The sequence below is a fragment of the Tupaia chinensis genome, unplaced genomic scaffold (genome assembly GCF_000334495.1).
Source record: "Tupaia chinensis unplaced genomic scaffold, TupChi_1.0 Scaffold000368_1, whole genome shotgun sequence".
In the NCBI taxonomy this organism is placed as follows: domain Eukaryota; kingdom Metazoa; phylum Chordata; class Mammalia; order Scandentia; family Tupaiidae; genus Tupaia; species Tupaia belangeri.
In genome coordinates, this window is record NW_006159865.1 from 2,653,679 (window position 1) to 2,680,066 (window position 26,388).

The 26,388-nt window shown below is 41.4% G+C and overlaps 1 protein-coding gene across 3 annotated transcripts in view; it reads right to left on the minus strand.

Annotated features, from left to right (window-relative positions):
• RARB (retinoic acid receptor beta) overlaps positions 1-26,388 on the minus strand; it is a 430,651-nt gene that overhangs the window by 145,084 nt on the left and 259,179 nt on the right. For all 3 annotated transcript variants that reach the window (XM_006153322.3, XM_006153325.3, XM_006153323.3), the window contains exon 2: positions 11,601-11,749. In XM_006153322.3, the coding sequence (XP_006153384.1) occupies positions 11,601-11,749 (149 nt within the window). The remainder of the gene's footprint in view (positions 1-11,600; positions 11,750-26,388) is intronic.

Consider the following 26,388-nt stretch of genomic DNA (forward strand, 5'->3'; position numbering starts at 1 on the left):
GCATGCATGCCTGTAGCTTTCTTTTTTTTAAACTATTTATTTAACTTCATTCATTCATTTTTTAAAAATTTGATTAGAGATACACATACACACACATACACACGCACACACACACACAGAGAGAGAGAGAGAGAAAAGGTGAGAGAGCAAGCTACCAGGTCCAGGACTCAAACCGTGGTCAGCCATGTGGGAGCACCCAGCGCCTTAACCACCACACCACCTGCTGGTCCCCCAGAGCTTATTTTTTTCAAGCTGCCTGGGTCAGGACTCGAACCACAGAGTTGGCCATGTGGGATCCAGTGCCTTAGTCACCACACCACCTACTGGGGGTCCACTGAAATCTTAACCAGTAAATCATTTAAGATCAACATATAATTGGATGAGAAACTGTACATTTAATTTCATTTTAAGGAAATAGCCAGAATTAGCAGATTGATTTAGTTTCTGATATCCTTGCCCATAATTTCTGACCTTAGATAGAAAACTTCCTTGCTTTTTCTATCAGTTCAACACAGCAAGCATGAATGACTACTTGAGTGTTTAGCATAATGTTTTTGCTCAAATCATAAACATGACATCCTATGGAATACAAGTCATCAAGGGCCAGGAGGTGGCACTGGATCCCACATGGCCAACTTCTAGATTCAAGTTCCGCACCCTGTGGGTTGAAAATCACTCTGGGTGCATTTGACTGCATGCCCCAAATCCTTAGAGAAGGGAGGAGAAGGAATTGTGGCATGGCCATCCACCCTGGGGGATGATTTCTGATCTCTCTCTCTCTCTCTCTCTCTCTCTCTTTCTCTCCAGAGAGTGCCTAATAGCAAAAACTTAAAAGAAAAGTCATCTTGGGGTCAGCAGGTAGTGTAGTTAAGGTCACCGGACTTCCATGTGGCCAACTGCAGTTCAAGTCCCAAACCTGGCAGCCTGCTTTCCCTCTCTCTCCCCCTCTCTCTCTCTCACTCTGTCTCTCTCTGGTCAAGTTTAGATAAATAATGTTAAGTAAAATAATTATTTAAAAGAAAAAAATCATCACAGGTTATCTTATAGAGTACTAGAATTATAAATTGGCTAACTTGGAGTTCAGTCAGTTGAAGAAACCCCTAACATAGCAGAATATGCCTTTGGAAACAGATAAATATATATAAAAAATGCCTCCCAGTGCTATTATTTTTAGACTAATTTATTATGTTAACAAGAAACTACATATATACATAAATCAGGGCAGCATCTTTCAAAGTATTTTTTGGCAATAAGTATGCCCACACGTCTACAGTACTCAGCTACAGCACTGTTCATCCACACGGCTCATTTACAAGTGAGCTCCAAACTAAAATTCTCATTTCCCTAAGGAGCAGTCAGATGATCCCTGCTGAGTTTGACTAATAAGGATAATTTTCATGATTTGGGGGACTTTCCAGGCCCGTATGAATGGTGGTGTTGTGTACTTCGAATGCTGCTATTTTCAGATTCAAAAAGCACAAAGGAGAATTAACGTTGCTTGATCATCCTCGTTTCTCCAAATTTGTTTAACCATGAAAATCTTTTATAAAACCAAAGTGTTCTCCCTGTCACTGACCTCCCTCCGTGTTTTCCGCTGCTCATTACTCCACAGAACCCGAGAAGTGCATTTGACATGCTCCAGTTCAGAGTTGCAGTCAATATAGAGGAATTTTTTTTTTTTTTTTCTAGACGTAGAGAAAGCCTGCACAGAAGCAGGTCAAAGAAGGCTGCTGAAGATTTTGTTTTTTCTTATCAGAATATTTACTTTGCAAATCCACCGATCTCTGTCATAAATGAAGCATGACAAGAACTCCTGAGATGGACGAGGGGGCCCGTGTTCAAACAGGAGGGCTGCCTCAGGAACACTTGAGAACAAGTTAAGAAGTTAAATTCACCGCATACGTCCTTGTCGCATTTCGACACTAGTGAATAGGAAGCAGACGCCCTGGCAGACGGGCCACCTTGACTGTTCTGACAAGTTTGATGACAAGCTTTATAAAAACAGTCCTACCCTGTACATTTATGCAGCCTGCACTTTGCTCCTTTTGAAATAAAACAAAACCAACCCAAACAAAAATGCCCCAGGCGACAGTGCCGGCCACAGAACTGGTGCCAGAAATCCGGGCAGGACGTTGCTAGCAAAGGAATGTCATCTTTTCAATAAGAAACAAGGAACAAGGCTGTAATGGGGCATGCCTGCCAGAACCCCAGCTTTCCCCCTTCACCCCAGACAATGCTAGCATTGTCCAGGCAGGAGATGCACACAGATTTTTACCCCTTTCTCTAGATTGTTTTCAGGGAAGAGATCTAGGGTCCACAGAACATTCACCCCATCCTGGCCTTGCTTATCTATAGGGACACATCTAGTCTTCCACGTGAAGTGGAAAAACACTGGACATTAACAGCAATGAAAACGCAGATCATAAAAGGCACGAAAGAAATTCCAATCCCAAAGAAACTATTATGGAGGAGAGACGCAATAACATGGAAACATCTAGAAGGACTGACGGTTTCCACAGCGTGAGTGTGCGCTGTGCTAGTGTGATTCTTGCACTTAAAAGTGCATATGTGTGTATATATATATATATATATGTATCATGAGGGAACCATGATTTCAACTGGTAATCCATGGAAGGGAAAGCGATCTAGTCCCAAAGCTGGAGGGTGAACTGGCTTGGTAGGTCCTAATGAGAGACAGAGTCTCCAACGATTTGCTTTGCAAAGGGATGTTCTGGGGTCATTTTGTCTGCGTGCGATTTTTGCCTTGTGGCTGACATTGGACTCTAACCTCTGCAATGTCTAACTCCACTAGGCAAGGGCTTCTGAGTCTCTCAAACTCAAAACAGAATATACGAGGAATACGGATATGTCTGGAATCCCAGGCTTTGAAAAGACAGGGGAAAAAGTAAGTGTAGATGTATCTAAGGAGGCGGCTACAATAATTTCTTTATTTTTTTTTCCCCCAATAACAGAATCAGATTGAAACTGAAGGTCACAGGGGCCAGTAGGTGGCGCGTGGTGGTTAAGGACACTGGGTGCCCATGTGGCCGAGCACGTTTCGGGTCCCAGACCTGGAGGCCAGCTTTCTCACGTTTTCTATCTCTACCTCTCTCTCTCACTCTGTCCCTCTCCTATCAAATTAAAACACATACATAAATACAAAGTTAGACAAAATAATTCTTTATAAAAAGAACATCAAGGTCACAGATGGTAGAACTTGATGTCAAAACCCCACAGATGAAACGGAGGGGGAAATACTTACCCCACTATTTCTTTAATTGTTATGAGGCTCAGTTTAAAAAACCTGTGGCAGATACAATTAGCTCTTCACCAAACCTGTTATTTATTTATTTATTTATTTATTTATTTATTTATTTATTTATTTATTTATTTTTGAGAGTTTTTTGCTCTAGAGCGCATGTGCTCACCAAAAAGACAGAATGAGAGACAAAGCAAGAAATCACCCCCTAGAAGGGATGGCCACACTGCAATCCCTTCTCCAATCTCCTCTCGGGATCTTGGGCACGCACGCACATGCGCCCGGTGTGAGTTTAAGCCATTGGGTCCGGGACTTGAACCGCGTTCGACTACATGGGAGTCCAGTGACAGACATTACACCAACTGCTGGTCCCAAAGACAGAAATTATTAAGGAACTGATCTGGCTACTAACAGCCTTTTTCTGCTTATAATAAAGTTTCATAAAGGCGTTCGTGAATATGTCATCACAAGCCCTATGTAATGAGATACAATTCATTATATGTTTATGTAAAATGTATAAAATTATACCATAATATGAAGTGCTGTATAAATTTCTGTTTTTTTACAGGTAATTTGTAATAATATTCATGACATACAATTAGATAGCATTTTTGTTAGAACATGTATACATTGAAACCCTACAACGTGCCTCACTAGTGCTGGAATAGCTGTTGCAATTAAGGGTGGTAACCAGAGAGACTTGTCCCGGCCCTCTGGAAGGGCATAGTCTGATGGAGGAGACGAAGCATGAAGAAATGACTCAGTAAGTTCACTTCCATTGTGTTAAGTGCTGCAAAGGAAACAGTACATGGAAAAGAAGGGACCTAAGCTAGGGATTCCAGAGAAGGCTTCTCTGAGGAAACTATACCTAATGCATCCTTTTGGATACGTTTAGGGCCTTGCAGATTCCTAGCTGTTTACAGAGTTAGATGCAAAATACATGGGGAAAAATGGATGTTTTCATAATTCTTTAGAGGCTATTTCATATGGAATTTCTTTGTCTTCCAGCCCCACTTTAAATTTTTGCCTGGAACACACTGCTCCTCTTCCTCATCTGGAAAATGCTTACATATCTGTAAGCTGTCTCTTCTATAAAGCTTTCCTGAATGTGTCGGAAGAATCGGAGACTCCTCTGTGGCCACCAAGCTCTTCACCGCAGTTTTTATAGCACGGTTTCCTGCCCTCTCATTCAGCCATTCATTCCGTTCATTTGACAAATTTTTACTATGCACCTATTATTTTTTGTGTGCTCTTATTTTTTAAAGAATTATTTAATTTTATTTATTCATTCATTCATTCATTTTAATTTGAACAGAGAGAGACACACAGAGAGAGGGAAAGTGAGAAAGCAAGCCACCAGCTCCAGGACTCAAACCATGGTCAGTCATGTGGGAGTGTCCAGCATCTTAGCCACCATGCCACCTGCAGACCCCCTGTGCCTATTATTTGACAGGCACTGTTCTAGGCACTGTTCTAGGCACTGGAAACAAATTGGGAACAAAATATACAAAAATCTTTCATTTCTATATCCTAAAGCCTGTCTTATTGAAGGTGCTTAAATGTCAGATGAATGAGGGAATAAAGAAATTCTCTATTGTTAGTTGATTGTAACCATAGGAAATAGTTCTTTGGGCCTACGATGGAATCTTGTGTGATTCAAAGCCTATACTAATGAACTTGAAGGTAGGCTTCATATTCAGTCTTAGCTATAACAGTGCATGGACGCAGCCTGTTTTATTATCGTCTCTAGTACATGCTACTGTTCTTGGGCCTTCACACTCCAGCAAACCCTTAGACAGAAGCAACTATCAGGGTGAGGAAAGCTAAAAATACTCTTCAAGCAGAGCATCATGTTTATGTTTACCCATGCCAATTAAAAAAAATGCAGTTTTAAATGGCCTTGATCAAATAAATTCACTAAGCACATTTATAGGATTTAATAGAAGTTCTAAAATTAAGTGCAGACATTCATCTTCTTGATTGCAAAACTTTTTGTGACTGAACATTCTACTTACTGTCTGCCAAGAAAACTCAGCCCAGCAGCTGAACACCTCTTGGGGGATGAGGCCTCCCTCTCTTCAGAGGCAAGGAAAACAAAGGCAGATGAGAAAATGGACCAAATTAGCCCTGAGGGACATAGGGAACTAGTGGAGTTAAACTCTTAAAGGCTGCTTTAAATAGAAGGGTACCAATGTGACCTTCAGCAAGCATTTCCTCCTCTTCTCCTCTGGAGAAGACATACCATCATGGCTGTGCCATGGCTCCCCTGGGAGCTTCTGCAGTGTGGGCTGAAGAGCAGCTCCCAAAGACATGCTTACTTATGGATAGGAAGTTTCCACTCAACCATGGCCAAATGCAGAAAACCAGGATGGAGTAGCCTTTGGGAGCATGTCGTGTGTGGATCCTGTCTGTTCCTTGGGAAAGACTGCCTTGTGAGTGCTTCCCTATGTTTTTTTCACAAATGTCATGTCTTTTATGAAGTGATTCAGACAAAATCACATTTTTAAATACTAGGCCCCTACCCATTTCTTTTTAATTTGGTGGCCCATGACATCCCCAGTCTAGACCATAATACATCACTGCTTCCTACTTTCTGTTTTAGCACAGCTGAAGCAGTGGGGAGTTTTCTAATAGGTATAGAATTTCAATTACAGCTCTAGTCAAAGGTAACTGTGTGCCTTTGCCAAGTCCCTTAGCTTCTTAGCCAGTTACTGTCATTGATTATAGAAATACTTGCGACTTGGTAAATCACAGAGAATGGAGGTTTATTTGACTCACAATTCTGGCTATATAGAATGTTCAAAGGCATCACAAAATGGCAGCAGACAGGATCTTGAACACAGCATCTACCTATAAGTTTCTGTCTGTACTGGTTTCTTTTCCCCTCTTATAAACACACCCGAACTCAAATTGTAGGGCCCTCCCTACTGAGCTTATTACAACCAAAGGCCCCACCCTAGTGACCTTATTAAACTCGAAGGCCCTACACTCGAACACCATGAAGAGATTAAGTTTTTCCTTAGTACCTTTACAACACAATCAAGTTCTGACACATAAGTTTTTTCTTCTGGGAGCAGGGTGTATATGGGGCAGTAAAGACAACCCAAGTTCTTTAAACCTCAGTTTCCTCATCAATAAAAATGGAAGTCATAAAGCCCATCCAGCAAAGCTATTGTGGGAATTAAATGAGGCATAAAATGCCCAGGGTGGCCTAGCCACTGTAGTAGGTACCAAATGCTACTGCTTCCTAGACTGAGGCCACTTGGGAGGCCCACATTCAATTTCTGGCCTACCCAGCTAGCTGCTGTGGTACATACCTGTCATTTTGAAGGAAAGAGGCAGTGTCCACTTTAATATAAAAGAATAGAGAGCTGCTGAAGGACTACTCTAAGAAGAGTACTGAGTTATAACTGATGTTAAGTCACTATGTGTAGAAGTCAGTATGAGTTATAGACAACATAAACAATAAGCATATGTAACGTTTACTATGTGTTGGCACTATTTCATTCTTACAACAATACAATAAGGAAGCTGGTAAAGTCTCCATTTTTTTTCTAGATGAGACAAAAGAGACATGGAAAATTTAAGACGCTTGCCCAAGGTCACCAAGCTAATGAGTAGCCCAGCTAGAATTTGAACCCTGGTAGTCTAACTCTGGATGCCACACTCTTTAAAAGCTACAAAAATGGAAATGCACATTACAATGAACCAAAACTGTATGTAAACTTTAGATCTGAGCAATGAGAAGGTTTCCGAAAGCCACGCTTTTATTTTATATTGTCTTACTTATTTTTAAGATTGCTTTATTATTTTATATTGTTAAACCTTTGTGGCTAACCATATCACACATTCATTTTATGTACGCTTTGTACCCTGCAAAAACACTGTCGATACTCTGCTAGAAATCTCCTCAATGGGGCACTTGATGGCTTGTCTAGTGGCTGTTGGTCATAATGGTGCTATGTCAATACAGCAGCCACTGACAATTCCTGGAGGTGGGTTATGACCCATTCGTTAAATTCTGACCACCATCATATGGCTGCAGCAGGAGCTGAGACTGCCACCTGGTCCCTAGGGAGATGGGAGTTTTTCTTTTCAAATAACACTCAAAATTAGGTGATCCTGGATATGATAGGCAGAAGCCACTTTAGGCTTCACTTCCTTTTTTTTTTTTTTTTAAAGAGATTTTTGCTATAGGATGTGTGTGCTCACCAGAGAGACAAAAAGCAATCATCACCGAATCTGGGTTTCGAACCATGCTCAACTACGTGGGAGTCCAGCAACATAACTCTAATGCCATCTGCTAGTCCCTAGGCATTATTTCTTAAAGATATATATTGGGTTCTGTTTGGGGGTTCTGCTTTAGAGCAGAGGTTCCCAGCTCAGAGTAGTGATCTATTTTTTTTGTTTATTTTTAATTGCAAGAGGATGCTTGTGCTCACCAGAGACAGAGAAACAGGGAGGGAGAAGAATCAGCCACCAATAGGGCATGGCCACACCACAATCTTTTCTCCTCTGTATCTCTATTTCTTTGGGATTTTAAGTGTGCATGCCCACATGCCTGGTGTGTTCTTTAAGCCACTGGTTTAAACGTCAAACCACATTGGCCAGGTGGAATCCATCACCCTTCACATCTAGGCTGCAGGGCCAGCCCATGTAGTGACCTATGATCTTCACAAAAGGATATGCCAGATTCTACAGGGCAACCATGGACCCACAGAGCATCTACTAGTAGCCACAAATGACCATTAAGAGTAGGAATGGCTTCTTCGGCATAGTGGTAATGTCCTGTTGAGACGCTGGATCCCAGGTGGCAATCATGGTTCAAATCACTGGCTTGGTCAGTCTGGAACACTCCAGGCAAGTGCACAAACACCTAAGACCCAATGGACTGGAAGACTGGAAGAGGATCTGGGCCATGACCAAATTCTGTGGAGAGTGCCCAGTCCTTGTCCCTGTCACTCTCACATGTGTGTATGAATTTATAATTTTTTAAAAGCCTTAAAACTTTACAAAGCGGGAATAGCACATGGCATAATGGTTATGTCTCTGGACTCCCACGTAGTCAACTGCAGTTCAAGTCCCGCACCTGGAGACTTAATCTCACCCTGGGCACGTGTGTGTGTGTGTGTGTCACCCGCACACTTAGACTTACCCTCGCCCCGTGTGCGTGTGTGTGTGTGTGTGTGTGTGTGTGTGTGTGCGTGTGTGCCCAAGATCCCGAGGGGTGAATGGAGGAGAAGAGATTGTGGTGTGGCCATCCCCCTGGGGGGTGATTTCTCGCTCTCTGTCTCTCTGTCTTTCTCTGTCTCTCCATTGAGCACACATGCCCTATAGCAACAATCTCTTTAAAAACAAACAAAACTATAAAGCCATTAACCTAGAAATTCCATTCCTACTTATTTATTCTAAGATAATTATCAGAAATATATTTAAAGGCTATATGCTAAAGGATCATTTATAACAGGAAAAAAATTAGAAAAATTAGAAACACTAATTGTATAAAATAGAGGACTAGTTGAATAAATTATGACATAATCATAAGCCACTACATTAATTGTATAATGATAAAAACTATGCAGTTATTTAAATTTTGGTCATAAAAGATTAATCAATTTAAAAAGCAGGTTAAAACTGGTATCCAACATAGTATTCTATTTCTGTCCAGAAATAAAAACAAAACTGAGTTTTAACAAGGGTTCATTGCATAACTGAACTACAGTTGTTTCAATTTTCTATTTTTAGACAATAAATTCTGCATTGTATTGGTCATTTTCTTAAATGACAATAAAAATTATATTTCAAAAAGTTCAGAAGTTGTATTTTTTTTAGCTATTCATTTTACTTTTACCTTCTATTTTCAGTTCAGTGAATTTTATCCCTCTGTTTTCCCCATTGAGCCAAAACACAGATTAAATTGTTTCTCAACACTTGGGGAACGACAATCAGTATGTTGAGAGGCCCACCCACAACACAGAAACGATCAGACTCCACTGCTTAGTGAACTTATCTGACCTTACCAGGTTCATAGCTCCGTTAAAATGAATATACCATAAATATGACTGGACCACTTAACTGAGTTTATTAAAGTTGTTTGTGCTGGTATGGGTTTTATTTTTATTGGGGTTTTTCCTAAAAAGAGTCAGATTAAAAAATTAAAACAAGAGGTCAGAGAATTAGCTAACTCTGGGCTGTCCAAAACAGTTTGTACCGCACAGATGGTGAAACAGCTATGATTCAGATCCTGGGATCGTGCCTGAGAAGAGACACATTGGCTAGTCTCTTCCCCCAGGATATCATAGGGGCAGGTAAGCTGGGTTATAACATACCTCACTCAGGTCTCTGGACACGAGATATTTCAAAAAGTTTTCGAAAAGAAGGAAGCCGTTTTCATTTAACTTTCTAATGAGCATATATTTATGACTTACTTATGTATTGCACAACCAATGGGTGAAATGAACTGGCACCCCACTGAAGCCTTCGCACATCTCAGACAAAATTTAAGGAGGTCCAGCTTAGGGCTACCAATAGCAAAGCAATAATTAGGTGCACAAATGTTTCTCCTTTCAGCCAGCTCCCATCTGGTTGCCCAAATAACTTTCCTGATCACCATATCAGAAGCTACTAGAAGAAACAGCATTCCTTTAAAATAACTCATACAATTCCAGAGATAGAAAGATGTTCCTCAGGCTTTAATGAATTTTCCTCAAATCTATAAAATAATGCATATATGTATTTAAATGATTTGAAAAGAAGGCGGGGATTCACATCATTACTTTGAGGGGCTGAATGTCATTTGTGCATGGGTTGACTCTACTCCTGTTAGCAACTACTATATGCCAGACTGTGTGTGAAGTGCTGGGCATTAGAACTAGGGTCCCTACTCACTTGTGTTCCTAGGTAGGAACATGGGTGATAGACTGAATGCAAACAGGACCTCCTTGCTTTCTACCCCTATCTCCATACCCCTTAGGTGAATTTGAAGGTCCTCCTATTAAGCAGACAAGTTTATACTTCTTCCAACTAAGTCTAGATGGATCTCGTGACCTGCTTTGGCCAACAGAATGTGGCAAAAGTAACAGTGGCTGCTTCTGAGTCCAGATTTCTAGAGACTTCACGTGCTTCTGTGCTTTCTTCTGAAACCCTGCCATTAAAATAAGCCAACACCAGCCCTGTGGGAATGAACCCACGTGGAGGAGCGCTGAGGTTGCCCAGCCAACAGCCAGCACGCTCAGAAGGAGAGTCAACTAGCAAATCTGTAGCTGATCAGGGACCTGAGGTGAAACACAGCTAAGCCCCTACGAACCACATGGATGAGCCTAGTGGAAATTGCTGACCCATAGAATTATGAGTTAAATAAAGGATTGTAGTCTTAAGAAATTAAGGTTTTAAAATGTTTGTTACACAATAGTGCCTAACCAATCCATACAGTACGTGCTCACTCCAATAAGCCAAATACAAAATGCCATGGAGTGCCTACAATGTCATTCCAACACGTTAACAATTACAAATGAATCATGCAATTTAGATGTATAAACAACAGATCTGAACAACCATCCAGAGAGAGCTTAAAGAAGTTATACATCTAGGGAAGGGGTAGCACAAGACAGCCATAGTTCCTTTGAGAAATTTTTTATGGATGAGTCAAATTTGCCTATGAAGTTATTCTCTGTTTCTTTTCTCTTTAAAGAAAATAAGCAGCTCTTTCACTCAATTAAGCCTGTTGGACTTGATCACAGTTGTCTAGCTTGATTCAAAGCAGCCATATACTCTATGACACATGTTCAGCCTTCAGTGCTCTGTAGGCAGGAATTTAAAATCCAGCCCTCCTGAATTTATGACACACATACAGTAGCAAGTCCCTACAGGCTGAAAATCAAACGGTAATTCAAAGGCCACAGGGCTGAAGAAACAGCCAGGAGATAAATCCCAATTTCAACCTTGGATTCTCTGCAAGTTGATTCAGTGGACTGTCAGTCATATTTAAAAATAAAATAAAACTACAAAGACATCAGATGGCATGTTCTAAAGACAAACAGGATGATGTTTCTCAGAACGCCTTCAAGAGGTTCTTATTATTTGAAAGGAACTTTCATGTGGGGGTATTTTAAGAGCCTTAGGACTTTGGGCCCTAATCATTCATTTGCAAAATGTTTCTGGATTTTCAACTAAAAGAGATAAAAGGAAGTCATGAAAACCATCAAACACAACCGAACCCACTCCACCCATGGGGGGAGATGTTACAGATGTCAGATTGGTCCCTTTCTGGAGCTGAGTGGGTGACCTCCAGAGAGTACTCGGGGCATGAGTGCTCACTGGGCACGGGAGCACAGGCACTCACCTTACACCCCTCACAGGCGCTGACCCCATAGTGGTAGCCTGATGATTTGTCCTGGCAGACGAAGCAGGGTTTGTACACTCGAGGGGGAGGAAGTGGAGATGGAGGGCTCGGGACGAGTTCCTCAGAGCTGGTGCTCTGTGTTTCAATCGCTGCAATGGAGGTGGGGTAGGAAAAGGGGAGGAGAAAACATATTTTAGTTCATTTCTTTTTTCATCAGTGAAGTCATATATACCTCTGTCTCAAATCCAGCCATGACACCAGCAGGGTTAGTTATTAGCAATGACCTAAACTTATAGAAAGTTACCATTGTAGGCATACCATTGTGGGCATACTATAATCAATGACATTGACCTAGGCCTCTACAGTTTACAAAGCAAGTCTGTTCATCTCTCTTCGGAAGTTCACCATAGCACTGTGAGGGTGATGAGTCTCATAATCATTACGATCAGATGAGAGCAGTGACTTATCCAGGACCATCAGACGGAGGTAGAACCGAGGTACAAATCAAATCTTCATACCACAAACTCCACATTCTTTCTACTCGTGTTCCCCCCAATTTCTGACTTTAATGTAGAGTCTCAAATGATCAACTGATCATCTGACTTTGGCTCACTTAACCAAGAGAAAATTTCCTTAGAACAGTGAAGAAAATGCCACGATCAGTCATGCAAGTATATATGCTGAGGCCCTTTGCATGCAGCCATATTGGTCTTTATTAGTAACCATGTTGGTGAGACTTTTGCTACTCGAAGACTGGTTCTTGGACCAGCAGCAGTGGCACTGCTTTGCAGCTTATTAGAAAACACAGTAACAGGTTCCAGCTTGGGTCTATGGAATCAGAATCTGCATCCTGGCAAAATCTCCTGGTGGTTGAACGTATAATTAATGTTTGAGAAGAGAGAGGGTGGGGGAAGGTGCTACACCCAAGATGGTACAGGATGATGTGACGCACACCTAAGTCACGTGGCTCTTTATTTAGATTTAAAAGCATATGCTCACATATCTCATTATCTAACCACCCAATTCCACAGGAAATGGGAATTCATATAATAAGACCAGACTGTTCTCCCACCCTTATTATCCAGGGTTATGGTTAGAACCAAAGCAAGCCCTAGCCCTACTTCTATCACAGGTGAAAAAAACTTCATAAAAATATGATGGAAATCCAGAAGGAAGTGATTGAAAGTGACCAAATAATGTTCCAGAATCTCTAGTCTCTAAATTACTTTACCACATACAGTATATTTCTCAGAGTACATTTCCAGTTGCTCAACTGCTTATAATTTCCCAGATTAGATATTCTATTGACTAGATTATTCAATAGCCAAACTTTCAGCAAACCAGGTCATCTTGAATCCGTAAATACTGCAGTCCAATCCCATCTCAGTGTCTTGCTACCATATCAGGCTCATAGTTTACCACGAGTCTTTCCTCAGCTATCACTTCTTCATTTTTGGTCTCCTTGTGCATATATATATATATATATATATTTTTTTTTACCTTAGGGTCCATCCTTCGAACAAGCAGTCAAGATAATTATTCTGTGCATATATATATATATATATATTTTTTTTTTTACCTTAGGGTCCATCCTTCGAACAAGCAGTCAAGATAATTATTCCATCAATTTTTTTCACTTGTCTATCTAAACCTTCCAATAGTGGCCAATTAGATCAAAGTTAAGCTCCTTGCTATGTTCTGCAAGGCTTTTCATGACATGGCCTTAGCAACATCACTGAATCCAATGATTCCCCTCATTACCGAATTCTCAGTAATTGGCTTCTATTCTTTCTCTTGAATAGGCCAAGCTCCCATACCAACTTAAGGCTATTGCTTTAAAGATTTCCCCCACCTGGAAATTTTCTGATTGTTCACATGTCTGGTTATTTCTCAACTTTTAGATCTCAGAGCAAATGTCATCTCAGAGAAGATTTCTCTAGTTAAAATGTCCCATCCCATTCCCGGCTGCTCTATTACATGATTTTATTTTAGGTCCTATAAAACCCCAACAACTAGTGTCAATATTTAGAATTTCTTTGGGGGGGGGAGCTAGTTGAGGGTATAGTGGTTAAGGCGACTGGATCCCACATGGCTGCTCTTATGGTTCAAGTCCTGGACCTGGCAACCTGAAAATTATGCTGGCACATGTACCTGTTTCCCCATAATCCCAACAGTAGAAATGCTGGGAAAAGTCATGCAGCAAAGCTCTCTGAGCACATGTGCCCTCTGGCAAAATTTCTCTTGAAAGTGTAATTGTAAGGGTCAGCCAGTGACATGGTGTTTGGAGTGCTGGATTTGCATACAGCCGACCACAGGTCAAGTCCTAAAACTGGAGACTTGCTTTCTCACTTTCCCTCTCTCTCTCTCTCTCTCTGTTGAGTGCAGGTGCCCTATAGCAAATGAAAATAATGATCATAATTAATAAAATGATTTTTAAATAGTGTTAATTTATTATTAATGATATTATTAAATAAATAAATTGTTATAAAGATGATTCCCAACTTATAATGGTTCAACTTAAGATTTTTCAGCTTTATAATGGTAAAAGAGCAATTTGCATCCAGTAGAAATCATACTTCCAATTTCAAATTCTGATATTTTCCTGCTAAGCACTATGCTATATGATATTCTCTTGTGATGCTGGGCAGCAGCGGTGAGTCATTCTGTTTCTCATGTTCCATATAGTATTCAATAAATTACATGAGATATTTAACACTTTATTATACAGATAGAGTTTACACGGTCTTGCCAACTGTAAGCTTAAGTGTTCTGAGCACATTTAATACATAGAGTAGGCTAAGCTAGGATGCTCAGTGGGTTAGGTGTATTAAGTGCATTTTTTAATTTAAATATTTTCATTTTACTATGGGTTTATTGGGACCTAACTCTGTTATAGTGCACATCAAGAAGCAGCTGTATTCAATGTCGGTCACTAGCCACATACTCCAAATACGGCTTTGTGAGCCCTCAGAATTTACCTGCATTATCTACAACTATGTCTCAGGACTAGAAGAGATTCTGGCACTTAATGGGAAATTGCTAAATATTTGTTGAACTAAGGTTTGAGCATTTTCCTTTTCCTTTCTCATCCTAAGCATTAAGCACCCCTCTAAGTTAAGTGATTAAAATTAGAAATCAAATAGCTCTTTTATACTCATTTGCTTCCTTAAAAAAAGTAATTAGCCCTTTGGAACAGACTCAACTGAAATTACAGTATTTTCATAATTCAGTAGTTTGGAATGTATTCTTTAGTGTGGTGCAGATCCTAATGGATATACCTACGACTGTCTTTACCAATGAGAATCGAAGTATATGGGATGATGAGTGCATTATTTCTTCTGGCTAATAAGATAATTTAGATGACTTGGCAGAGAATTGGCAAGTATTCTACAGGAAGGCTGGCATCTGAGATGTCATTAAAACTTAGCTGTCTGGAGCCAGCAGGTGTTGTGGTGGTTAAAGATGCGGGACTCCTACGTGGCTGACCGTAGTTCGAGTCTCAGACCTGGCAGCTCACTTTCTCACTATCTCTCTTCTGTCTGTCTGTCTCTCTCTCTTTCTCTGGTCAAAATAAAAAACAAATAAAAATAAGTAAAGTATGGGCCTGGCAGGTGGTACGGTGGTTAAGGGCGCTGGACTCCCATATCGCTGACTGTGTTCAAGTCCCAGACTTGGTGGCTTGCTTTGTCACTTTCTATCTCTCTCTCTCTCTCTCACTCTATCCCTCTCTGGTCAAATTTTAAAATGAATTAATTAAAGCAAAATCATGTTTAAAAAAAGTAAAGTTAAATAAAATAATTTAGAAAAAAAAGTAGCTATCAAACTGTAAATGCAAAGGCATTTCTGACATTGAACTTATCAGCTCCACTGAAAGCAAATGCGTAATAATGACATTAACAAGAAAATGCTACTTGTTAAACATGACAAAACAGTATATGCTCTTTGTTAAAAGCCCAAGAAAACACACACACAGAATCACCCGTCATTCTCTCCCTCACAGAAATTGACTGGGATTCTCTTGGTGTATTTCTTCCAAGCTTTTTCTTCTCACATAAATGTTTTTGTTAGTTTACTTAAGGGGAATTATAGTGGGATTGTTTGGAACTCTGTCTAATTAATGTCATAAACTGATTTCCTTATCAATGAATGTTTTCCCCAAAATATTCCCTTGTGATGAAATTCTTTGTGGATAATCTCAACACAGCCGACTATTTCCTTAGGATAATTCTCAGAATTAGAACTATCAATATTAGTCCAAAGGTATGTGATTTTAGAAACATTGGTTAGTTTAAATTCATGTGGATAAAAAAGCTTCAAGAACAGCCATGTCAATGTATATCGCAATATCCACATAAGTGAACCCTCCTCTACGGGCCTCCCAAACCTTTCAAATTGGTTTGATTTGTGTGCTTCGGGTCTCGCCCATATGTTTCAACAACTCTGACAAAGCCATGTCATCAGCACTATGATCGGTTCTGCCTTGTGTTCCTCACAGAAGCAAGATGGGGGTGTGTGTATTTTCTTGTTCTACTCACTCGTGTAGAACAGCTAATCTGGTTTGTCTAGGAAAGTTGTAAATAGAATTCTGTTAGGGCTGGATTCAGCTGTCAGAGCTATGCCCTGAATTTCAAAAGTGGGTGGTAATTTCCATAAATATGTCACTTCAAATACATGCACTGAAGGGAGTCCAGCATTTCATCCTCCCGAAGAGAGGAAACAGAACTGTGGGCAATTTAATATCCAAGAAATGCAGGGCAACGCACACAAACAGACAGAGGCCTACTGGATATCAAAAATCCCAAAACATTTTACAAAGGTTGGTAATAGCCTTCCTCTATGGATGAGAGTAATTTACAACAAATGAATGAAGCCAGAGGGCTTTTCTTGAATAGTTGCCATGAATGAAAACATTCTATGGTAAGCAATCAATAGTGAGAGCTCTGGACTTCTACTAAGGCTGCTGCGATTTCACAAGTCACGCTCTGAACTTCCCCCTATCAGTTCAATGGATTTGCAGACTGTTCATGTGTTCAATTGTTTATTTCACTGAATTACTGTAACATGCCAGGCACTGTAGTTTATGCCATGGAAGGTGCACAGTATAATCCCTTGTCTTTGACACATTTGGCCCAATGGAGAACAAATGGAGAATTAGAGTATAATTCAGAAGTTCCCAACGCGGCTACCCGTTTAACCACCAGAGAAGCTTTTAAACCTCCCAATGCCCAAGGTGTTTCTCAGACCTATTGTGCAGAATGTCTGAGAACGGGAGCCAGAAATATATGTTTTTAGAAAATATTCCCAGGTGAATCCAATTAAGGCCAATGGGTAACCACTAATACCATACAATGACAGAACTACAGACTTTATTCAGTGCAGAAAAAAATCAAGGGAGGCTCCCCAGAAGAAGGGATGAAGCTGTGTTTTGAGGACTGAATCAGTTCTATTGTGTTTCGTAATTTGGATCGTACAAATGCCACATATGAATTCCATACAAACAGAAATAGAAACGTCTTATGTAGGACAAGAAATAGTCACCTTCTGAGAAATTTTCCTACTGGTGGTAAAGAATTAAACAGAAGCATGATATATTCAACTATCACTCCTAAAACTGACTATGGTCTTTTATTTCCTCTCTGTGGCCTATAACACAGAGAACAATGCAAGGCAAAAAAAAAAAGGGAAATTTCAGTGGTATAGTCAGATCACCAAAGCTTGCTTTTAGGCAAACACTCCATGACAAGTTCTAGAGTTATAACCAGAATATAGCATCAATAAAGAAGATTTGTATTTTGTATTTTGTATTTGTATTTGTCTTCTAGTTGTTAAATGAGCCAGATCCCACATAAACAACCCCAATTCAAATCCTGGTGGCTTGTTCTAGCCAGCACATGTACATGTGTACCTGGAGTCCCAAGAGGATAAGACATAGAGGAGGGACTGCAGCATGACCATGCCCCACCCACCAGGCGGTGCTTCCTCTCTCTCTTCTACGCCCCTTTGGCCAGTGCACCTGCCCTCTTGCAATTAAAACAAAAAAGACTTATAGTTTAATGCAATCTCTTGCCTTTCAGTCATGTAGCAAAAACATACTTTGACAAAGTTTATTAGAGCTCCTCTTTCCTTTTTGTCACCCCACTTACCCTAGAAAAACAGTGGGAAAGAAGGGAGAGAGACAGCCCATGGCTCTCCTTTTACTGGTCATTTTTGGTATTTAAGGTAGACAGAGTGCTCAGTCATTGATCTGTTCACTGTCATCCTGCTTAAATCAATAATCTATTAGTCCTTTTAAATTAGAGTTAGATTCATCAAATGCCCTTGAGAGGCCTCAAACATTTTGTTCCTTATTCCAGGCAAGCACAATCAGTCTATGGAATGATAAAATTTTTGCTCAAAAACTCTGCCGGCTCAGCAGACAATGTGTTCTGTATTAGCTCATTCAGCGATCTCAGTCAGGCCAAAAAAAGCAGTTTTTAGACTTCCCAGGGGGAAAAGAGGCTTGTGTCATTCAATAAAACAACCGCACTCCAGCCATCCTGATGTGATTTCAGTTTGGGAAAGCAGTCTTTGAGGAATAATTCGAATCTACTTTTTTGCCTCCTGCTTGTATTTATTTTCTTGCTTACTTATCGACGTACTCGGTTCTGTTTGGTGACTGCGGCCCTAACAAACAGCAGCCTCCAATGAGGCCTCCAAACAGCTAACCAGATGGGAGGCCTTGCTTTGTCAGGGCACGGCCAAATCTGAGGAACTTCTGCTATTTGGCAAGATGGATGCTTGGCTTTGCAAGGCCCTGCCCAGAGCAGAGTCAGCACCAGAGATGCTGAGGAGGCTTCTCTGGGCCGCACACATGCAAGGGGGGCTACGAGCCTGAAGGAAGAGAACAAACCAGATCTGCAATGGACAGGACAGACAGTCTAACCCGTATCTCAAACCTCTCACCCCCATGCACAGAAGACCAGCACAGAGAAAAGCAAAGCTAGAATCACCGTCCTTGTAAAATTAGTCACGGGACTCGTTTGCCTTTAAATCAACATTCCTCAAAGTGGAGTCCAGACTAACCGCAGAAGTCTCTGCAGAGAAACGGATGACCTTTATTTAAATTAGGGATTTTCAGACGATCCATGGTGAAGAACATTTTCTTACTCTGTCCTCCTCCCCCAAGCCCCAATGGATTGATGGCATTCAATAAACATGAATCTCTGGAAAAAGGACGTAAGGAGAAATAAGGATGTCCAAAGTACGTACTCTAACTTTTTTATTCTGTCACACTGCTGTAAACATTTTGAAAAGCTTGCTCTCAATTTCTGCACGTCTCTCATTAGGGACTGGCAATAGGTAGGTCAGAAACTGCCCGGCCTGCAGGATGCATTTAGAGAAGCCCTGTCCTAAGTGAACAGAACCGAAGCTAGACAACCTCTCCACCAACTGGGATGGTACCAAAGCAGAATACCAGGGTGCCCACTGAGACAGCTGTCTTAAACCCTGCCACAGCTCTGGGAGTTGATTCCTTCCCCAAATAAAAGCAAACACACACACACACACACACACACACACACACACACGCAAACCAAAAACAAAAAAAAATTAACATTGTTACCTGTTAAAGAGGACTTGGCACTTCAGAACTTAACTCACCTGAGAAAACATTGTATAAATGTCCTTGTTGTTACAACACACCTGAGTGTCATTCAAACACACAGAAAGTCGCCAACAATAGCTCCCTTCACAATTCCTTACATGCTTGGCATTTTTCTAAAGGTTAGATTAAGTCGCAGATAACATTTTTAAGAGAGCTCAGTATACTTTTTTTTTTTTTTTTCATTGTGAGAGCTAATTTACGGTGGCTAAACCGTGTTGACAGATTTCAGGATTTTAGGTTGGGCCTGATTAGAGGCAGGCAGGCATCATGTATTATGAAAGGCCGGCCTTTTTACTAGAACCTTCGAAGATTAAGACAGTATTTTGAATGTACTCTCTGGGCAGCTGAGCCTTAAAAGAAAAAGAAGTTGTAAAGCAAAAGGCATTTCCTGCATGGCCCCAGGGGAATTTCAAGCCCAGAGCTCTCTATCCCGGTGGGAGGGAGTAATTTTAGCTAATTAAGGGAGAATAGCAAAGTGTTGCATTTGGTCAAAACATTCAGTTGGGCTTCATTTTTGTTGGCACCGAGGAAAGCCGATCTGGATTTTTCCCCCTTTTCTGTGGATTCGCTGCAGGATTGCAAAGCCCACAGCTCACATACATTAGGGAGCAAGTCAAAGGAAACGCCAAAGTTCAACTAAAGTACAAGAAATTAGAACCAGATTCTCCACTGCTCGTGTGAGCGCATGCGCCTGTGAATGCATGTGTAGACATTAAAATGTAATTGACATTCCTCCAAACTTTTTTTTGGGGGGAGGCTCTACACTGTCACTCATTTAATTTTCATGTCACCTCTTTGTAAGGGGGCCTGCTTTCAATTATTTTTCAGGAGAAGTTGCTTTTTTCCACACACAGGGTTTTTTTTTTTTTTTGCAAATCTGTGCATCGCATTCTGAAATTAGGTAATTGCTAAACAAGAGCTACTCTGCTTTGAAACTGTCTTGCCTCACTTGGCTGTTGGATTTGTTGTTGTTAAGCAGCTCCAAGATTAGCCCTGGGTGTGGGGCAGCTAAGGCGGGGGTGGGGGGACGGAGGGGGGCCTGGGGAGGGAAAGAAAACATTCTCATTTTACAGATGGAGAGTCTGAGGCCTAGAGAAGTTAAATGAGTTTAACAAGGTCACACAGGCATGTACTGTAGCAGACCATCCAATGTTCGTGCCAGTATTCCCTTTGTATCTTACTTGTTTTAACCTTCACAAATAGTAAAAGTTAGAGCTTGTTTTCATTTCTCGTGTCACTTTTCAGTCTTTTTATTTCTGGTTCTAAGTGAGTTAGTCTAACAAGCAGCAGGTGTTTCTATGTTATTGCTTCTTTTAGTTTTACAATAGTATTACATAAGATGTAATATATTTTTGCAGACATATAAATTGAGAATATTAAGTATTTATTTTTTTAAAGATTTATTTTTAATTTTTTTTTTATTATCGTTATTCTTCAATTTTGACCAAAAAGAGACAGAAAGGGTGTGAGAGTGAGAAAGCAAGCCGCCTTTGAAACTGTCTTGCCTCACTTGGCTGTTGGATTTGTTGTTGTTAAGCAGCTCCAAGATTAGCCCTGGGTGTGGGGCAGCTAAGGCGGGGGTGGGGGGACGGAGGGGGGCCTGGAGAGTGAAAGAAAACATCATCTTGGGGCTTTGGCAGTCTTGACTCAGTAACCTGCCCGTGACCCTGAAGGAGTGTGTGTTTGCCCTGGTCACCGGGGATCCTGGCCGAGGACTGGAGCTGGGTTATGAGAATCCCTGCTATTCTGACCACACACACAACAGGTGCTGAACACAGGCAGGGGACAAAAGGAGGGACCTGGAGAAGACTTTGATTTCGGAGTTGTGACAGAAAGCTTTGCTTTTCAAAGTATGGTCAAGACCAGGAGCATCAGTGTCACCTGGGAACTAGTGAAAATGCAGAATCTCAGCATCCCTCTGCCCAAAATACCGAAGTGCAACAGGTATCTTAACAAAAGCGCTGATCAGTCTTACGCGCATTCATGTTGGAGACACTCTGACATAGCAAGTCTTGCTATGGCCCTAACCGCCTCTTCGTCATCTCAAACATTATGCTAAATCAATTTGGCATCTGAATTCTGCAGCTTCCATTCACTGAGTCCCTACTCAATACGCCCCGTGTTAACTACTAATGCATTAGGAGCTCCAGGCTGTGTTTTCATGCTCACCATAAGCCAGAAATCTTCGCTATATCCATGGAATTCGGGCAGTGGTTTTCAGTTGGCAGTGGGTTCAAAGTTGCACCAGAAGAGCCCAAGTACTATTTATTGAGAACTTACTACGCAGTCAGGAGCCCTGCTAAGTACTTAACTCATTTACTCTTCCCAAAACCATGGGGAGGAAAGGGAGCAGGAACTCAGCACCTTAGAATCAGGAAACTTACAATAAAACATGACAGTGCTTTCAGCCTTTACACATTAGATGCAAATAGCTTCATAGGCATTACTTTTAGGCCACTGACATCCCAGCTTTTAACTTCTCATTTTCTACCTCCTTCATTTATTCCTTAGGCATGGAAGGTCACTGGGCTTGGTCTCCTTCAGTCTGGCTTACTGAAACTGAGAACTGCCAGGACTTGGTAACTGTTTCTCTCTTAATTCATGGTTATAATGTTCCAAACACTGATTTGATTCAAGATACGGTTCTGTTTGACAAGATAGTCTGAGCCTTTGAAAGAGTGAGGCTCAGGACCCACTAATCACTCTGTATTGCCGCTACACCTGTCTGGGCTCACGGCCAGCAGCAGAAATTATTCCTGGGACAGGCTTTTACCACGGGAAGTGCTGTCATATTTTCATAAGGGACCATGACACATTCCCCACCTACATTTCATTTTGGTAATATGCTTCCCTGCTTTAAGGAACATATTTGGAAATGATCTCATAGGTGGTTTTGTGTGACGTTTTAAACTGATGATACTTTATATCATTATTTTCTAGGACACACTAAGATAGCTTACAATAGGGTTCAAATAAATTCTCCCTTAAAATCACTTAACAGGCCAACCCGTCTAACTCCACATGAATGATCTGAGCCCTGAGGCATCAGAAATGGGACCACGTTAAGTGAGCAAATGCTGCAGCAGGTCTCAGGCTTCCTGTGCGGATGCAGCTAATTGCCTTGTAACATTAAAGTCTCTCTGAAGAGCTGATTCCAACATCAAATGATTCGGTTCCGTATTCTCCTTCTAATCAGGGGTTCCAACATTTTTAAAAGCAGTTCTCACACTAATAATTGGCATTCTTTTCCGGTATGCAAAGTGGCTTAAAACAGAAGGATTAAAATGTACATAATTTCAGATATAGTCTTGGCTTAAGTACTACCACCATATTTGAAAACCAAGTTGGTGGGTACCAGGCTACAGAAACGTAAGGGAGAGACGCTTTTTGGACTATTTAAGGAAAATGATGAAATTATGCCTTGCCATTCCTCTGAGAGCTGAAAGAGTTCAAGTGTGATTGGTTACACCAGAACCAGGCATGCATGGGCCTAGGAACTCAGAGAGGTCTTGACATTAGAACCCAGATCTTTCCTGTGCTGGTCAGCCTTGCAGAGTGTCAATTATAACCATAAACCTACTGCTATGCCACCTAGCATTTCTTTTTCACAATCAAGAAACCAGAGACACAGCGTGGTTAGATAACTCGCTGAAGCTACACAGTAAATGAACATGAGTTTCAATTGAAATGGTCTTGGGTTCAAGAGACTGGGTCCTACCTGACCACTGGAAGAAAACAGGGATATCCGCTCTTACGAGTGCCCAGAAGTTCCTTCACAAGCAGCTGTTCCCAGCAGCATGTTTTAAAGTGTGAAGAATATGTCTAAGTCGGATAGGCACAAGATTATCCCAGCCTAAGACCCAAAAGTAAAAACGGAAAAAGAAAAAGAAAGAAGCAAAGGATATAGAAATGCTGTCCTCTTTGTCTTTCCAGTCAGAGCAATAAAGTAGGAAAGTCCCCCAGAAGCAAACACAGGAATTGGAAGGCACACACGGACACACCCACTCACCCCTTTCACATCTTCCCTGCCGAGAAACCAGCCCCCAGCAGGGAGAATAGCAGCAGCTAAGACTGAGGTTCCAAAGGCCTTTGGCGGTGGGCCAAGGGTGTGTGACTGAACTGTCAGGAGCAGTAACTCAGGACAAATGCAGCCTGCACACCGCCAACTGGGAGCCCTGCTGGGAGGGGGAGATGCAGAAGCACCCTTCCTACCTGCTGGTGTTCTCCCTCCCTCACCTAAGGGCCACTCCCTTAACCACCCTTTACTTGGTACAAGGATGAAACCAACATCCAGAATTCTAAAGCTGTGTGATCGCTCTTTGGTCATGGTCTGCAGAACTGGAATGCCCCAAATCAAGAGCTGAGTTATCTTTTCCAAGAGGATGAGGGCAGTGGGAGGAGTGACTGGGAGTAAGAAGACGACAATATCCTCATTGTATCTTCTATGTGATTTATAGGAAATTTTCTTACTAGGGGAGCTGAGCGTGTGGATTCCAAAGGATGCACTTGGGTGGTATTTCGTTCAAAAAGCGTTTCAAGATTCTAAGTCTATATAGAATTGTTCAGATTCTAGACATTGTTGTTCATCTTTTCTTCTTTCATTGTAGTGTTTCTTCTTCTTCTTCTTTTTTTTTTTTTTTTTTTTAATGCCAGAAGATCCATGTACTTGCTAGAGACAGAGAGGAAGAGAGAGAAAGGGAGAAGGAGAAAGCACAACCCCCTCCATGGCACGAGGTCATGCCACCATCTCTTCTCCTCCATTTCTCCATCCTGATGGGATTTTGGGCTCACACATGTGCCCAACATGTTTTTCAAATTGCCAGGGTCAGGATTCAATCTATGGCTGGCCAGGTGAGATCTGAACTCCCTTATCACTAAGCTATGGGGCTGGCCCATATAACAATGACATATAACAATGTGACAATGTTGATAGTTTCAAGTGCTTTCTTTTTATTTCTTTGGGAAAAAAAAATTGCTGGCCCAAATACAGTAGCACATGCTAGCAGATGCTGCTAGCTACCAGGCAGGATGAGGCCACACGGGAGACCTATGTTTAGATTCCCAGCCCTCACTACAAATCCAGCTGTGGATGTGGAAGTGGGTGTCTGTAGTCCCAGCTATTTGTGAGGCTCAGGTAAGAAGGATAAAACATATGGGGGCCAGCAGATGGTGTGGTGGTTAAGGTGCTCCCACATGGCCAACCACGGTTTAAGTCCTGGACCTGGTAGCTTGCTTTCTCACTTTCCCTCTCTCTGTCTCTCTCTGGTCGAATTAAAATAAATGAATGAATAAATAAAATTAAATAATTATAAAAAAAGAAATAGTGAGATCCTGTCTTAAAGACCAACAACCAAACAATTGCCAAAGAAAACTTGAAAAAAATTACTCAATGAAATTTTCACCAACCTTCCACGTATGAGCAGTCCTTAAAGCTCAGATCTTTTTTGGATATTCCTGGGACTTGTCCATCTTTACAAATCCGTTGTTTGGGGCATGTGGTGAGCAGTAGGAACTCTGAAGTTGGTTTTCCTGGGTTCAAATCTGAATGCTACTACTTACTAGCTGTGTGACTTTGGACGAGTTACTTCACCTCTCTGAGTCTCAACGTCAGTTACTATGAAATGACTGTATATCCCTCATCGGATCATTGTGAACACTAAATGGTGAACTACTATCACGCACTCAGCACAGTGCCTGCCCCACAGCGGGGTGACCTGAGTGGAGTTTTTATTGATATTGCATCGGGTTGGGGCCAATGACTCTCCATGCTCTCGCCTTCCTGTCTTTCTCCCGTGCATTCATCTCACATCTTGATTTTCTTAACGTCTCTTCCATTTTCTCTCTCAAAAGGGTTCCCGGGACCAGTCTGTGGCGTGGTGGTTAAGGTGGTTGGATCCTACATGGCCGATCATGTGGTTCGTCCTGGACTCAGCAGCTTAAAAAACATGCCTGGCGTGTGTGCCCCAAATCCTGAAGAGGGAGAAATGGAGTAGAAAGGATTGTGGCATGGCCATTCCTGCAGGGGATGCTTTCCCTTTCTCTCTCTATCTCTGGTGAGTGCATATATGCTGACAAGATTTTATAAAAAACGAGATCTGCCCAGAAATGAATATGTGTGGTCTCAAGCACATGAAGATTGTTTCAGTGAATTGATAGACTCTGCCCACAGCACGTGGCATGTGTGATCTGTGGATGAAGGTGCGTCTTCCCTTCATCACTCCACTCACTTCCTCATGTCAAAAGTGTGGAGGAAAGCACAGGTGATGATAATGTTTTCTTAAAAGAATAGTTATTTAATTTTATTTATTATTATTATTCTATTTGATCAGAGAGAGACAGAGAAAGAGAGAGGGAGAGAGCAAGAAAGCAAGCCTCCAGGTCTGGGACTCAAACCATGGTCTGCCATGTGGGAGTCCAGTGCGTTAACCATCACACAACCTGCCTGTCTCCCATAATGATTTTTTTAAGTTTATTTTATTTCTTCCATGAGAGAGACAGAGAGACAGATACCCAAATAAACCATCACACAATGATGATCATTATTATGATTCAAATTTGTTATAGGGCATATGCATGCACCAGAAAGTAAGAGAAAGTAAGCCACCGGGGACTTGAACTGTGGTCAGTCATGTAGGAATCCAGTGACTTAACCACCACACCTGCTGGCTCCCATCATGGGTTTTTAAATCTTCATTATTCATGTGGAGAAGCTGAAGCTTACTTAGAGGAGTTAAAGGACTTGGTCAAAGTCACAGGTTTGCAGAAGTCTAGCTGCAGAATTGACCACCTGAATCCACAAGATTAGTAGAAATGAGAAACAAAACACTTGTTTCTTGGCCTAACACCTCTATTCATTTATTGTCCATATTTAGTTATTTTTATTAGGGCAAGTGCATACACGTTCCATGAAGTCTTTCACTTGTGAGCTGTCTTTCTTATTTAATTTTATTTATGATTATTATTCGGTTTGACCAGAGAAAGACAGAGAGAGAAAGAGAGAGAAAGCAAACCACCAGGTCCAGAACTCAAACTGTGGTTGGTCATGTGGGAGTCCAGCACCTTAACCACCACCATGCCACCTGCTGGCCTTATTTCGCTTTCTATTGAAGGAGGCAGACATCCACAAGAGACAGGCAGAGGCTGCTG